At 43.9% G+C, this 17,372-nt stretch overlaps 1 protein-coding gene across 2 annotated transcripts in view; it reads left to right on the forward strand.

Annotated features, from left to right (window-relative positions):
* Positions 1-17,372, forward strand: part of cep68 (centrosomal protein 68) — a 45,508-nt gene that overhangs the window by 16,353 nt on the left and 11,783 nt on the right. Inside the window, exons 2-4 of one of the 2 annotated variants that reach the window (XM_073051235.1) lie at positions 2,589-4,097; positions 5,511-5,633; positions 7,956-8,052. In XM_073051235.1, coding sequence (XP_072907336.1) covers positions 2,598-4,097; positions 5,511-5,633; positions 7,956-8,052 — 1,720 coding nt within the window. In that variant the 5' untranslated portion in view covers positions 2,589-2,597. The remainder of the gene's footprint in view (positions 1-2,588; positions 4,098-5,510; positions 5,634-7,955; positions 8,053-17,372) is intronic. The other variant, XM_073051236.1, reaches the window with a different exon arrangement.

A 17,372-nucleotide genomic window follows, 5' to 3' on the forward strand; every position in this document is an offset into this window, starting at 1 on the left:
ATGCCTCATCAACTCCATTCTAAAAGGACGCCCCTCTATTCTGAGGCTTTGTCCTCTGTTTTAGACTCTCCCACCATGGGAAACATCCTCTTTACATCATTCTATTGAGGTCTTTCAACATTTGATAGGTTTCAGAAGGCATTTGATAAGGTCCCACGTAGGAGATTGGTGGGTAAAATCAAAGCTCAGGGCATCAGGGGAAGACATTGACATGGATAGAAAACTGGTTGGCAGATAGAAAGCAAAGGGTAGCGGTGAATGGGTGTTTCTCGGAATGGCAGGTGGTGACTAGTGGGGTGCCACAGGGCTCGGTATTGGGACCACAGCTGTTTACCATTTACGTCAACGATTTGGATGAAGGCATTGAAAATAACATCAGCAAATTTGCTGATGATACTAAGCTGGGTGGCAGTGTGACATGTGATGAAGATGTTAGGAGAATTCAGGGTGACTTGGATAGGCTGGGTGAGTGGGCAGATACTTGGCAGATGGTGTTTAATGTGAATAAGTGTGAGGTTATCCACTTTGGGAGTAAGAACAGGAAGGCAGATTATTATCTGAACGGTGTAGAGTTAGGTAAGGGAGAAATACAAAGAGATCTAGGAGTCCTTGTTCATCAGTCACTGAAGGTGAATGAGCAAGTGCAGTAGGCAGTGAAGAAGGCTAATGGAATGTTGGCCTTTATTACAAAGGGAACTGAGTACAAGAGCAAGGAAATCCTCTTGCATTTGTACAGAGCCCTGGTGAGACCACACCTGGAGTATTGTGTACAGTTTTGGCCTCCAGGGTTAAGGAAGGACATCCTGGCTGTAGAGGAAGTGCAGCGTAGATTCACGAGGTTAATTCCTGGGATGTCTGGACTGTCTAACGCAGAGAGGTTAGAGAGACTGGGCTTGTACACGCTGGAATTAGGGAGATTGAGAGGGGATCTGATTGAAACATATAAGATTATTAAGGGATTGGACAAGATAGAGGCAGGAAATATGTTCCAGATCCTGGGAGAGTCCAGTACCAGAGGGCATGGTTTGAGAATAAGGGATAGGTCATTTAGGACAGAGTTAAGGAAAAACTTCTTCTCCCAGAGAGTTGTGGGGGTCTGGAATGCACTGCCTTGGAAGGTAGTGGAGGCCAATTCTCTGGATGCTTTCAAGAAGGAGCTAGATAGGTATCTTATGGATAGGGGAATCAAGGGATATGGGGACAAGGCAGGAACCGGGTATTGATAGTAGTTGATCAGCCATGATCTCAAAATGGCGGTGCAGGCTCAAGGGGCCGAATGGTCTACTTCTGCACCTATTGTCTATTGTCAATAAGGTCACCCCTCATTCTCCTGAATTCCTGTGAGTAGATTAAATCATTGCTGTTATTTTGCTCAATTGATACTTGACTCTGCCTTCATCAAGTGATGCCATTAATATTTAAAAATCTGTCAATCTCCATCACAAATAGACTCAGTGACTGAGCCTTCACAGTTGTTTTTGGTGGAGAATTCCAAGAATTCACCACTCTCCGGATGAGTTAATTTCTTCTCTCTCTACCCTGAAAAACCAACCCCTTAGTTTGAGGAGACAGCCTGGTTTCTGGAATCCCCCACCAAGTTAAATGTCATTATTGTGCTCATGATTCACTCAGAATGTGGAGAAGCTTAAACCATTTGGGGAGAGAGGCTCGGCTTGTTAGTTTACAAATTGGGCTTTTCAGAAATATTCCTGATTTGTATACATATTTGTTCAATGACTTCATGGGTTGAAAGATTCAGATTTTTTTTTCCTCTGACAATTAGGCCAGAAATACAGTAGATGGTACACTAGGTGGGAAGAAGATTGCACAGAATTAATTCATTGGAACTGTCTGTGACTGCTTTGACTGTGACAACCTTGATTCATCCCAAAGGAAAACGTAAAATGCTTCAACTGTGAAGGATAGCAGAAGCTGCCAACACTTAAATGATGCGACTCTTGAACAATCTGAAGGAAATATGTCTGAATTGCTTTTGCTCTAGAAAAAAAATAGATGTAGGACAAATCTGCAAATGATCAAAACCTGATCTAGTTTTGGCCTGTTGGCCAACGGTAGATGCCCAATCAGTTTAGGAGCCACAATTTAACCTCTAGATCTAAATGGGTGAGAAAAATGAAGGTTGTATAAATTTAAAACGAAACTGTTGTACTACAGTGATGCTTAAACTTAAATTCAATATAAGACAAGGCAAGGAAGGGGGTTTATTGACTGTCTAAAGATCACAATCCCACATTAGCTTGCTGCTGTTTAATTTGAAGAAGTTTTGCTTTTATAACAAGTGTTCCATGTACCTTTCAGAACATCTTGCTGTTCGTAGCCACTGTTTGAAATCACTATGCTTATGTGAATCTTTCCATCTGTCTCCCCTCAATTGTTTTTTATTCCTCCTGTGTTTGTTTTTAAAGGCCAGAATTGCTCGTTATCTTTTAACCCTTGTTGCTCTTCGAATGCCTCCCTCCCCAGTGTGTTTCTTTTGTGTTCATGATGTTCTCTAAGAAAACTGCGATTCAATATGAGACTTTATTTTTTTTGGCAGTCTGTATTTAATAACTACTTCAACATTTCAGTTTGTTGACATGCAGGAGAAGAACAGAAGATATTCCATTCCAACCTCTGGTAATTTGTCCAAAATGGTACAGCCACAAACATTGAATGCCAAAGGAGCTGACTCCCTGGCTAATGAGCCAGTCCGGCCTTTCTCGCCACCTTCACTTTCTCAAACGTACGGACCTACAGCTAAGTTTGATTTGCCGGTGATGAGACACAACTTTGTAGCCATGCCACTTCCCAAGAGCAATGAGAATGAAGAACTGAACAGAGGAAGGGACTTGTCCACGCCAAAATACAATACTCGTTTGAATACTTGCACTCACTCTCGATATATGCCAAAAACAAAGACAGCATTGAGCATTGAAGATGTAAAATTGTACAAACGTACATCATCAGGCCAACTTTCTAATGGATGCCACACTTCGACTGACCTTAATACTGGACAACCGCATGGAAAAGAAATGTTGCCTTGCATATCGGAAAGCTGGGAATCCAGAACTCCTGATTATTTTAAAACATTTAGAGATCGGACTTTGCCAGATTGGGATCCTGATGAGGAATATCAGGCCTTACTTGACTTCACTTATCCCTTAAGACCATTGAATTTTACCTCGAAGGACTTGTTAGATGGTGAGGATCTGTCTAGTGGGCCATGTTTTAAGGATTCTGGCATTATAACTGATGGTCCTTTGCTGCCCACTGACAATATGCTAACGTCAAAGATTACGTTGCCATTTCCTGCTTACCAGACAAACAGAAGCGATGCTGCTAATCGATCCCAGGCTGACAACAACCTAGGAGAATCTATTGCAGCCCCTCGACGTTCCTCCAGTCCTTTGCCTTCGTATAACCAGCCATCCTGTTTGACATCTGCTCCACCCTTAAAGGCACAACCATCTCCCAAATCTTTCACTGAGCATTCCAGAATCAATAAAGGACAACTTTCAGACAGTTTGATTAACAGTACAATCACATCTGATTGCATGCTGATCAGTTCTATTACAGATTCTGGTTTTCTGTCCAAGAATTCAAGTGAAGAAATTGTCGACCACTTAATATCTGGAGATGATGCAAGCAGCTTCTTATCCACGGCACAGGTTCTTCCCCTGAGTAAAGAGTGGGAGAGCGATGAAGAATACCTGAGTCTTCCAAATAAGCTAGAAGAGCTAGAAGATTTAGCTCAGCAATTGGAGAATCTCACTGCTCGCTTGGATGGGTCTGCCGATATGTCGGAACGGAATGTAATGACCACAAGTGATCTGGACATTCTTGATGGAGGCGTTCAAGACATCTTCCCTAATTTTGGTGGCAGCTGTGACTTCCCTCATTTGCATGGCCAACAAGGAAGTGAGTCCGTTAACATCCACGACTCTACAGAGAGTGAAGATGTAGTCGTGGAATTGAAGAAGGTCACTGACTTTATAAGGAAGCTTGGCAAGGGCCCTGGTTCACGGTTGCCTAATCAGCAGTTCCCAGAGCTCACAGGGGAGAGTCAGAGCAGTGACTGCCTTCTCGCTCACGTACAGGTAAAACTTCACACTTTTCAACATTCATACTTTGGTCAATATCTCTCACCAGCTGACAAAAGTTGCTTTGTACTTTTGTGTCCTCAAAATTATTCATGGCCTTAAATATGGAATGAATATAAAACTTGAACAGAGGGTCTGGAATGGTTTGAATGCCTCTGATACAGGGGTTCAACGTAAAATGTTGAAGATCCCTTCTCCCCCTCCCCCACCACCCCCACATGGATACTGCTCAACCTGCGGATCGTTGGTTGTGATGGGCAGAATCAAACGTACGGACCAATGGTGGTCTAATATGGATCTAACTGACAAGTATTGCTTTGGTGCACAACTTTGCTCCATCTGAGGGCTGAATAGGTTTATGAAAGGGAGGCTTTAGCAGAATATAGTGGTTGGATCGGGTTGGTCAGTCTTGCCATTGCAAAAAAAAATCTTTTTTTTTTCTACTTCTGAGTCAAACTTTGATACCTTGGGTTTTATTTTTAACCATTGAAATTGATTCTAATAATTTTAAACTAGCCTTGGTTTATCCTTTCCTCTTTTAAGTTATAGCTGTTTCAAAGTGTTATTACTTTTGCTATGTTTATTCCGTACAATAACTTGCACTACTTCTTAACACAGCGTTAGCATTGCACCCAAAGAGGCTTGCTGACACCCTGTGGGTTGCATGCCTTCAGTCTGTTACCCCTGCTTGTGCTCTTCTGTGCTGTGGAGTAGCATCCGTCCATGAACGGTCGGACTCTGTGATGGACCATGGTGTTTGCAGCTGAAGCTCTGCAAACTGAGTTTGGTCTTACCCAGTTCTGAAGTTGCACTGCCTTGTCACAGGACCTGCTTTCCAGGGCACCGAGATGCCCCTTGTCTGTCACCGTGTTAGATTCACTCCGTAAGCCGAAGGAAGTGCCAGAGCAGCACCTCTTTCTCTTGCTGCAATGAGTATCCCCAAACTCCAGATTCCTCAACGCGTGGAGCCGGCAAGCTCTCCTGCAGTTATACTAACAAACATCCCAAAGAAATAAGTTCGCCCCCGCTGACACTAACCTGGAGAGCATTTCATGCCCAGCAGCTCATTAATTACAAGCCCTTGTTTACCACTGGTCAACAATGTGAACATAGCTATGTGCTAACTACTGTAGAGTTAACCCTTGAGAAACATCACTGAACAAAGTTGTGAAAGCTACTAATAAATCCAGTGAAGTATTAGAAAGCAATACAATTAGAATGGAGAACTCACTACCACAACAGTCTTGATGCAGATAACCTGGTCAGCAACCTGCAATGTTCGTTCTTTCTCTCTCTGCAGACTGTATCTGACATGCTGTGTATCTCTAGCATTTTATTTATTCAGAATTACAATCCACAATTATTTTTTGTCAGTTCTCAATCTGCATCTTCTGATGTTTGTTCAAGCAGAACTTTAGCAACAAGCTGGAAGAAATGGTGCAGTGGCTGCACAAGGTGGCGGAGACCACGGACAACTGGATCCCACCGCAGCCCGAGATGGAGAGCATAAAGTTCTCTCTAGATGTGTGTATGGTAAGTGTGTCCTTAATAGTAGCTTTTACTGTTGAAAGCTAGTTTCCTAAACTTTGCCCTAAATTAATACTTGTGTCTTGTGCGGTTCAGTTTGTTTTCACTGGGCGTAGATAGTGGAGCAGACACAAAGGACTACTCCAATATTCAACACATCTTCCTAATCATCATCCTCCTCTATTCCTTTGTAATAAATCTGTCTATCGCCTTGAATGTATTTACTGTATTGGCCTCTACTGTCTCTTCACCTCTCGGTGAAGACATTTCTTCTTACTTTAGTTCTGAGAGGTATGTCCCATATTCTGAGGCTGTGATACCTATTGTTGGATTGTCCAACCATCAGAAACATTCTCACTACATCTACTCTATTTGCATTTCATAGATTTTTTTTAAGCTCTATGCCCCCTTGTATTACTCTTTGATATTCTGGTCTAACTGATGTTTGTCATACATCAGTCCCACCATCCCAGGACTGGTCTTGCAAACTTCCATTGCATTTTCTCCAAACAATAATGTTTTTCCTCGGGTAAGCAGAGCAAGGTGTCAAAATTCCAGATGGGATGTTGCTAAGGCACTGTGCAAGTGCTGGAAAACATGGGTGCAAATCCCCTTGTAATGAAGAGCACTGTGTGCTGTCAGTGGATGGGGTACAAGCGCTGATTATTTGCAGCTTTTCTTGCCAATTTTGTGTCATAGTCATTAAGTGAAACAGCACAGAAATGGGTCCTTCATGCTAACCTTCCCCACCCGCCCCTGCGATCTACACAAATCCTATTTGCCCACACTAGGCCTGTATCCTGTGCATTGCCTATTAAGTGTACGCCTGAACGTCTCTGAAACATGAGAGATGGAATCTGATTCCAGGGCCTGCTCTGAGAGCCAGTTCCAGATATAAACCACTTTCTCTGTGTGTGTCTTTAAAACAAAGACGATCCCATTAAATCCCTCCTCAAGCTTGTGTCTTGTTGTGGGTACCCCTACAATGGTTATAAGATTCTTCCTGCACATTTGTACGTCTGTCAAACTGCTACTCGGCACGGACTAGAAGGGCCGAGATGGCCTGTTTCCGTGCTGTAATTGTTATATGGTTATACTCGGTTTCCTTTGCATCATGGATAATGAGCCTATGGTTTGTCTTCAGAGTTAATCGTGTCTCCAGAAAGCCATGATGCCAGAGACCTTGTTAATTTCATTTAATACATACCTTAAATAAGTACCAGAACTTAATTTTTTAAAAAAAAGCAAAGTAAGTAACAGTTAGTCGATTGCCACCTACCCCAATGAGTTCAGAATCCAGGTCAGTAATCCCTTTGAAATGACTATGCTAGCATTACTTGCTACTGGCATGAATGGTTCCTGGGTGTCAGTTTCTCTGAGGATCTATCCTGGGCCCACCATATTGATGTAATTACAAAGGAGGTACAACCGTGGCTATATTTAATTAGAAGTTTAAGGAGAATTGGTATGTCAGCAAAGACACTTGCACATTTCTACAGATGTACTGTGAAGCGCATTCTAACTCTGCATCACCGTCTGGTGTGGAGGGGCCGCTGCACAGGCTCGGAAAAAGCTGCAGAAAGTTGCAAACTCCGCCAGATCCATCATGGGCAAGAGCCCCCCCAACATTGAGGACACCTTCAAAAGTCAATGCCACAAAACGGTGGCATCCATCATTAAGAATCCCCTTCACCTATGCTCTCTTCTCATTGCTTCCATTAAGGGGGAGGTACAGGAGCCTGAAGAAACACACACTGTTTCAGTAATAGCTTCTTCCCCTGAATGGACAGTGAACACTACCTCACTATTTTCCCTCTTTTAATTTGATATTTTTCATATGTACACTTAACTGTAATGTATATTTTTACAATTATGTTTTGCAATGTCTTGCTGTTGCAAAACAATGCATTTCATAGCACATGCCAGTGACATTAAACCTAGTTCTGATACTGGTGTAAAATGGAATAGAGGTGTACCTGGTCCCTGAGTTCTGTATATCTGGGCACACCTGGCAATCTGTATATATTTCTGCCATTAAAATTGGGGATAGCTGCAAAGCAGCAGAAAATAATTAAAGCATTATAAGCCATAGGGGGTTTGGGTACAGAGGATGGGGGAATTAAAGGGGCAAGCAGGTGGTTGGAGATATTCACTTTGGATCCAGAGTCTGTAAAGATTCAGACAGGCCGGAATAAAAATTGCCAAGGGAACAGATTTGGATTGCTTCAGAGTGATAAGTTCATATGCTGTCTTTTGTTAGGTCATAATTTTGAGTTTTTTGTCTATGCTGTTCTCAGAATGTATGTTTTTGGGGTTTTCTATTTGCAGGCTTTTAAGAATGATATTAATGATCACAGAGAGCTGACCGATTCCGTGTTAAACTCTGGAGAAATTCTGCTCAAGTCAGTGATTGATACCACCCCAGGTACAATTATGAGTATATTATTTATTGCTTTGCCTTTAACTGCATCCTGTATTCATGAAGCCATCACTTATATTTGACTTCTGTCAAATGTGTTAGTTACTGTTCTCTCTTGGGGAAATGCAAATTACTTTTATCACTCTTGTTACTGCTGTTGCCCATTGGTTCAAATTGTGTAGAGGGCAGGCAAGGCTGATCAACATCTTTGGCCTATACTGCTGTTAAAAGCAGTTTATTTTGTAAACCTATTTAAGAACTAACTATCTCCAGCGCTGACAGACTCGGGACTCCAGACTACCCATGGAACGAGTGCAGCAACTGGAAACTCCATTGCCTCAGAAAACATGGCTGCCAGGCAGGACTGCAGGTAAAAGTGAAGGACAGGACCCCAAGGCCCCTCTCCTCCCTGCCATCCTCCTGGCTAACGTACGATCTCTGGAAAATAAAACTGAAGACCTCGGAGCAGGATTGCAGTACCAGAGGGAGGGGGACTGTTGTATACTCTTCGGTATGTTTCACCTCCAACACACTGGACTCAGTGCTGTGGTCTGAGGGCTTCACCTTACTGAGCTTGGACTGGATAAAGGCAGATACGGTGAGGTTTACTTCACGATTAACTAACTCATCTTGGTGAACAGTACTGTCTCAGTCCTGCTCTCCTGACCTGGAACGTCTGGCAGTTAAGTGTCCTCCATTCTGTCTGCCGAGAGTTCCTCTGTCATCCTGGTTGCAGTGTATATTCCACCCCTGGCAAATATCCAGCGGGCACTGGAGTTGCTGAGCACACTCATTAGACAATGCATCCCGATGCCTTCCTGATCATCGTTGGGGGAATAAACCAGGTTAGCTTGTCTATGAAAATTTGCCACCCGTAGAATCAGAGGAGCTGACAATTGATTACTGTTAGGCCACAGTCAAAAACGCCTACCATACTGTCCCACGCCTCGGGCAAATGCAATCGCCTGGCTGTACTTGTGGACAACAGTGATTGTGGACTGCAGAGCTTTGGCCAAGGGAGGCAGAGGAGTATTTGCAGGTGGACTGGACAATGTTCATGAATTCATCTTTGGATCTGAGTAAATGTGCCATGGTAGATGAGTGTCTGCCTTCAAGAACGTACCAAGTTTTCTCAAACTAGAAACCCTGGATGAACCAGGTGTCTCAGTTGCTAAGGGCTTAATCTGTGGTATTCAAGACCACTGATTCACAGACGTACAAGAAGTCCAGGTACAACCTACAGGAAGTCATTGTGAGAGTGAAAAGGCAATTCCATGTGAAATTAGATGCATTCGATGCACTGTGGTTGTGGCAGGGTTTGCATACCATTACTTTTAAAGTGAAACCTAACAGTATAAATGGCTCTGATTTGGTCAATGCATTTTGTACATGCTTTGAAAGGGAGACTAACATTACACCTGTGTGAACCCTGTGCCCATTGTCTTGGAGGCAAACATCAGAACTCTCGCAAGGCTTTGGCCCACAGTGGTGGACCTGGCTGACTACTGAAACCCTGTGCTGGAGTGTTCAGCTGCTGTGCTCTGTGGTTCCCACCTGCTTTAAAATGACCCGTAGTCATACTGATACCTAAAAAGAGCGGGATGAGCTGTTTCAGTGACTAATAACCAGTCACACTTGCATCTATTGTGATGAAGTACTTTGAAAGTTTGGTTCTGGCTAGAATTAACTTGTGCCTGAGCAAGGACCTGGATCCACTGCAGTTGGCCTCTGGCCACACCAGGTATGCAGTGGACATGATCTCAATAGCTGTCTACTCTGCTTTGGGGCATCTAAACAATAACAAAACGTGTCAAACTGTTTATCAACACCACTATCCCTGCAGTATTAATCACTATACTTGTAAACCTGAACGTCTGTACCTCCCTCTGCACTGGATCCTCACCTTCCTCACTGGGAGGCCATTGGAGGTAGGGGCACCAACAAAAGGCAACTAAAATGCTATATGAAAGAAAAAGATGAAACGTGAGGGCAAACTAGCCAATAATATAAAGCAGGATACCAAAAGTTTTTTCAGTTATATAAAGAGTAAAAGGGAGGTGAGAGTTGATATTGGACCACTGGAAAATGATGCTGGTGAGGTTGTGATGGGGGACAAAGAAATGGCAAAGATCAACTAAATAAATATTTTGTTTCAGTCTCTGTTGTGGAAGGCACTAGCTGTATGCCAGAGATTGGTGAATGTCAGGCAGCAGGAGTGAGGGCCATTGCTATTACAAAGGAAAAAGTACTAGGCAAACTGAAAGGTCTTAAGGTGGATAAGTCACCTGGACCAGATGGATTACATCCCAGAGTCCTGAGAGAGGTTGCTGAAGAGATAACAGATGCATTGGTCATGATCTTTCACAAATCGCTTGATTCTGGCATGGTCCTGGAGGACTAGAAATTTACAAGTATCACTCTACTCTTTTAAGAAGGGAGGAAGACAAGAGGGGAAATTATAGGCCACTTAGCCTAACCTCAATGGCTGGGAAAGTGTTGGAGTCCATTATAAAGGATGAGGTTTCAGGTTACTTGGAGACGAATGATAAAGATACCGTAGATTCCGGACTACAGAGCGCACCTGATTATTAGCCGCTGGCTCTAATTTTAGAAATAAAATCAATTTTTTAATTGTAAAGGCCGCACCGGATTTTAGGCCGCACCGCTACTTTTAAATATACATACGTATCGGTAACACAAATTACGTTGCATATACTTTTTTACTGAACAGCACGAACAACATTCCAATATCTCCTAGCGACTGGTAAAAATATATATATTGCAGCCTACCAGGAAAAGTTATTGATCGACTTTAACTTAAAAGCAGCGTTTTCGATCGGGTCTAATCGGGTCTGACGCTTGCGCAATGCGCTCGGGTCTAATCGGGTCTGACGCTTGCGCATTGCGATCGGGTCTAATCGGGTCTGACGCTTGCGCAATGCGCTCGGGTCTAATCGGGTCTGACACGCTTGCGCAATGCGATCGGGTCTAATCGGGTCTGACGCTTGCGCAATGCGCTCGGGTCTAATCGGGTCTGACGCTTGCGCAATGCGCTCGGGTCTAATCGGGTCTGACGCTTGCGCATTGCGATCGGGTCTAATCGGGTCTGACGCTTGCGCAATGCGCTCGGGTCTAATCGGGTCTGACGCTTGCGCATTGCGATCGGGTCTAATCGGGTCTGACGCTTGCGCATTGCGATCGGGTCTAATCGGGTCTGACGCTTGCGCAATGCGCTCGGGTCTAATCGGGTCTGACGCTTGCGCATTGCGATCGGGTCTAATCGGGTCTGACGCGCTCGGGTCTTGCTTCGAGTATTTTCCATGTTGATGAGGGTGAGTACAAATGACTGATTTACAATAATTTAATTGTGAAAGTGCGCTTGATTTATCGTACAATTTCATTGGACCTCTGTGAACTACTCATCAATTTTATTGGTCTACTGTTACGAGGCAAAATGTTTACGAGGCGGCATGAAAAAAAAAACCATGTATTAGCCGCTCTGGATTATAGGCCGCAGAGTTCAAAGCTGTTCAAAATGTGGGAAAAAGTAGCGGCTTATAATCCGGAATCTACGGTAAGTCAAAGTCAGCATGGTTTCTGTAAAGGGGAAATCTTGCCCGACAAATCTGTTGGAATTCTTCGAAGTAGTAACAAGCAGGGTGGACAAAGGAGAGGCAATGGATGTCATTTACTTGGATTTTCAGAAGTCGTTTGATAAGGTGCCACACATGAGGCTGTTTAACAAGATAAAATCCTACGGTGTTACAGAAAAGATACTGGCATGGGTAGAGGAATGGCTGACGGACAGGAATCAGCGAGTGGGAATAAAGGTTGCCTTTTCTGGCAGGCTGTCAGTGACTAGTGGTGTTCCTCGGGTCAAGTATTGGGACAGCTATTTTTCACATTGTTAGTCAGTAATTTAGATAGCAGAATTGATGGCTTTGTGTCAACATTTATGGATTATACGAAGATAGGTGGAGGGGTAGGTAGTGCTGAAGAAGCAGTGTGATTGCAGGACTTGGACAAATTGGAAGAATGGGCAAAAAAGTGGCAGATGGAATACAGTGTTGGGAAATGTATGATGCATTTTTGGTAATAGGACAAAATAGTGCAAACCATTGTTTAAATGGGGAGAAAATTCAAGCATCAGAGGTGCAGAGGGACTTGGGAGTCCTTGTTGCAAGACTCTCAGAAGGTTAATTTACACGTTGAATTTGTGGTAAAGAAAGCAAATGCAATGTTGGCATTAATTTCAAGGGGAATAAAATATAAAAACGAGGAGATAATGGTGAACCTTATAAGACACTAGACAATACTTCCAGTGCAGCCTGACAAGAGTTTTGGGCCCCTTATCTAAGAAGGGGTGTATTGTCATTGGAGAGAGTCCCGAGGAGGTTCACGAGGATGATTCCAGGAATTAAGGAGTTAACGTTTGAGGAGTGTTTGGCAGCTTTGGACCTGTGTTCACTGGAATTTAGAAGAATGCATGGGGATCTCTTGGAAACCTACCAAATGTTGAAAGGACTGGATATGATGGATGTGGAGAGGATGTTTCCTATGGTGGGGAGTATCCAGAACTAGAGGGCACAGCCTCAAAATTGAGGGGTGACTTTTTAGAACAGAAATAAGGATTTATTTTTTTTTAGCTAAAGAGTAGTGAACAGTGGAATGCTGTGCCACAGACTACGGTGGAGACCAAGACTGTGGCTATATTTAAAACGGAGGTTGATAAATTGGTTGGGGCATTGAGGGATGTGGTGAGACGGCAGGTTGAGTGGGAAAGGGGATCAGCCATTAGAAATGGTAGAGTGGACTCAATGGGCTGAATGGCCTAATTCTGCTCCTGTGTCTTACAGTCCTTATTGATAGTCTACACAAGTGCACCTCGAGGATGCTGGCTTAGCCCACTTCTCTACTCTGTCCACATGCTAAACACAGACCATAAGATACAAGAGCAGAAATTGGCCATTAGGCCCAGTGAGTCTGCTCTGCCATTTAGTCACGGCTGATTTATTTTCCTCCAATCCGATTCTCCTGCTTTCTCCCTGTTATATTTGATGTTCTCACTACTCAAAACATATTAACCTTCACTTTGTCTGTGGTAATGAATTCCACCAGTTCTACTCTCTGGTTTAAAAAAATTACTCTTCATCTCTGGTCTAAAGGGATTTTTTTTTAAGCTGTGACTTCTGGTCGTAGACTGTCCTAGCAAATAATATAAAAGAGAATAACAATTCTAGGCCTTTCAATATTTGTTACACTTCAGTGCAATATTTTCCCCCTTCATTTTTCTTAACTCCAGGTACAGGCCCAGACCATCAAATGTCCCTCATAACTCCTTTCATTCCTGGATTAATTCTCATAAACCTCCTCTGGACCCTCTCTAATGCCAGCACATCTTTTCTTAGACCTGGGGCCCAAAACTGCTCCCAATACTCCCAATAGGGTCTAACCAATACCTCAACATAACATCCTTGCATTTAAATTCTAGTCCTCTTGAAATGAATGCTAACATTGTATTTTCATCTTTACTACAACTCAAACTGCCAGTTAACTTTTAGGGAATTCTTCACTACGATTCCCAAGTCCCTTTGCACCTCCAATGTCTGAATTTGCTCTTTGCTTAGAAAGTAGTCTACACCTTTATTCCTTCTACAAAAGTACATGACCATACACTTCCCAACACTGTATTGCACCTGCCACTTCCTTCCCCATTTCCTTAACGAGAACATCTGCAGATGCTGGGAATCCGAGCAACGCACAAAATGCTGGAGGAACTCAGCAGGCCAGGCAGCATGCAGGAAAAGAGTACAGTCGATGTTTCAGGCCGAAGCATCGACTGTACTCTTTTCCTAGATGCTGCCTGGCCTGCTGAGTTCCTCCAGCATTTGTGTGTTGCTCTCATTCCCCTCATCTGTCCAAGTGCTTCTGCAGAATCTCTGCTTCCTTAACACGACCTACCCCTACACCTATCCTCAATTCTGTCATCCAGATCGTTAACGTATACGTGAAAAGTAGTGGTCCCAACACCAGCCCTTGTGGAACACCACAGCTGAACAGAAAAGGCCCTGTTTATTCCCACACTCTGCCCTCTTCCCTCGGGATCAATAAAGTATGTCTGTCTGTCTATCAGTCAGCCAATCTGCCTGTGCTAGTATATTTCCTGTAATACTGTTAAGCAGTCTCATGTGGTGCCTTGTCAAAGGCTACTGAAAAATCTAAGCAAGCAACATCCACTGACTCTGTCAATTCTGCCTGTCGTTTTCACAGAGAATTCCAACAGCAAGATTTCCCCTTAACTTGTAGATTTTATCATGTGCCTCTAAGTACCCTGAAATCTCATCCTTTATAATGGACTGTAATATCTTGCCAACCACTAAAGTCAGGCTGACTGTTCTCTATAGTTCTGACTTTTTCTCCTTCGCTTCTTAAAGTATGGTCCAAAATCTTCTCTCCCCTCTTCTACACTTTGTACATCTGAAAAATACTTCTGTTATCTTCTTTTATATCATTGGCTAGCTTGCCTTCTCATTTCATCTTTTCTTATTGCATTTTTGGTTGCCTTCTGTTGGTCTTTAAAAGTTGCAATAATTCTTCAGCTTGCCATTAATTTTTGCTATATTGTGTGCCCTCTCTTTTGCTTTTATGCTGTCATTGACTTCTCTTGTCCACTACGGTTGCCTCATGCTTCCTTTTAGAATTCTTCTGAACTTCTCCCAAAAACCTCAGCCATTGCTGTTGTACCATCATCCCTGCTAGTGTCCCCTTCATTGACCAGCTACTCTCTCGGGCATCTGTAGTTCCCTTTACTACTCTTTAATACCAATACATCAACTTTTACCTTCTCCCTTTCAAGCATGCTAGGTGAATTCTATTGCAGCTCAAATGCCATCTATCGATTTGCAGATGACACTGCTGTTGATTAAAATCTCAGATGGTGACGAGGAGTAGTAAAGGAGCGAGATAGATCGGCTGGTTGAGTGGTGTTGCAGCAACAACCTCGCACTCAATATCAGCAAGACCAAGGAATTGATTTTGGACTCCAGGAAGGGAAACTCAGAAGAACGGACACCGTCTACATTGAGGGAACAGCGGTAGAAAGGGCAAGCAGCTTTAAGATTCCGTAAACAGCTTGGAGGATATGTCCTGGGTCGTAACGCATTGATGCAATCACGAAGGCATGCCAGTGCTTCTACTTCATTAGGTGTTGAGATTTGGTATGTCGCCAAATACTCGTGCAAATTTCTGTCCATGTATGGTTGCAAGTGTGCCTGGTATAGAGCCTCTAACGTACAGAAGCAAAGAGGCTGCAGAGAGCTGTAGACTCAGCCAGCTCCATCATGGATACACCCCTCCCCACCATCGAAGACATCGTCAAGAGGCAGTGCTTCAAGAAAGCAGCATCCTTCATTAAGAACCCTTATCATCTGTGATATACCTTCTCGTTGCTGACATCAGGGAAGGAGGAACAGGAACCTGAAGACCCAAACTCAAATGGCTTCTTCCCCTCTGCCATCCGATTCCTGAATGGCCTATAAATAGTAGTACCTCATTATTCCTTTTTTGTACAATTTATTTTGTAATTTGTAGCAATTTATGTATTTGCACTACTGCTGCAACAAAACAGTGCATTTCAAGTGTGAGAGAATCTGCAGATGCTGGAAATCCAGAGCAACACACACAAAATGCTGGAGGAACTCAGCAGGCCAGGCAGCGAGTAAACAGTCAACATTTTGGGCTGAGACCCTTCATCAGGACTAGAAAGGAGGGGGGAAAGTCAGATTAAGAAGCTGGGGGTGATGAAGGGAGGAAGAAATGCAAAATGGTAGGTGGTATGCGAAACCAGCAGAGGGGGAGGGATGAAGTGAAGAGCTGGGAAGTTGATTGGTGAAGGGGATACAGGGCTGGAAGAGGGTTATCTGATAGAAGACAAAAGACCGTGGAAGAAAGGGAAGAGCAAGGAGCACCAGAGGGAGATGATGGGTAGGTGAGGAGATGAGGTGAGAAAGGGAAACAAGAATGGGGAATGGTGAAGGAGAGGAGGTGTTCATACTGTCAGGTTGGAGGCTACCCAGACGGAATATAAGGTATTGCACCTCCAAACTGAGTGTGCCTCATCGTGACAGGAGGCAAGGACTGACAAGCTGGAATGGGAAGTGGAATTGCCACTGGGAGATTCCGCTTTTTCTGGCCAACGGAGTGAAGGTGCTCAGAGAAGTGGTCTCCCAAACTACATCAGTTCTCACTGATGTGCAGGAGGCCACACCGGGAGTACCGGATATAGTAAATGACCTCAACAGACTCACAGGTGAAGTGTCGCCTCATCTGGAAGAACTGTTTGGGGCCCTGAATGGTAGTGAGGGAGGAGGTGTAGGGGCAGGTGTGGCACTTGTTCCGCTTGCAAGAACAAGTGCGAGGAGGGAGATGAGTGGTGAGGGACGAGTGGACAAAGGAGTTGGGTCGGTAGCGATCCCTGCGGAAAACAAAGTGGGAAGAAGGATGTGCTTGATGATGGGATCCCATTGGAGATGGACAGAGTTACAGAGAATTCTGTGCTGGATGCAGAGGCTGGTGGGGTGGTAGGTGAGGTCAAAAAGAACTCTCCTTGGATTGGTGACAGCAGGATGGGGTGAGGGGAGATGTGCGTGAAATGAAAAAGATACAGGTGATGTCAATGTTGATGGTGGAGGAGGGGAAGCCCCTTTCTTTGAAGAAGGAGGACATCTCCTTAGTTCTGGAATGAAAAACCTCACCCTGAGAGCAGATGTGGCAAAGGAAGAAAATCTGAGAGAAAGGAATGGCATTTTTATAAGTGACAGGGTGGGAAAAGGTATAGTCCAGATAGCTCTGAGAGTCAGTGGGTTTATAAAAGATTTCAATAGATAGACTATCTCCAGAGATGGAGACAGATCGAGAAAGGGGAGAGAGGTGTTGGAAATGGACCAAGTAAATTCAAGGGCAAGTTGGAAGTAGTAAGCAAGGTTGATTAAATTGATGAGCTCAGCATGGGTGCGGGAAGCAGTACCAATGCAGTTGTCAGTGTAGTGTAGGAAGAGTCGGGGAGTGATACCATCATAGACTGTTCCACGTAGCCGACAAAAGGCAGGCATAACTGGGACCCGTGTAAGTGCCCGTGGCTACACCTTTTGTTTGAAGGAAGTCGGCAGAGCCAAAGGAGAAATTATTGAGGGGGAAGGCAAGTTCTACCAGATGGAGGAGAGTGGTGGTGGAGGGGGACTGGTTGGGCCAGTTGTCCAGAAACATTTCAAGTTATATGATGGTAATAATAACCCTGAGCAATCTTGCTTAAATGGAAGGAGTTTACT

The sequence above is a fragment of the Hemitrygon akajei genome, chromosome 7, assembly GCF_048418815.1.
Source record: "Hemitrygon akajei chromosome 7, sHemAka1.3, whole genome shotgun sequence".
In the NCBI taxonomy this organism is placed as follows: domain Eukaryota; kingdom Metazoa; phylum Chordata; class Chondrichthyes; order Myliobatiformes; family Dasyatidae; genus Hemitrygon; species Hemitrygon akajei.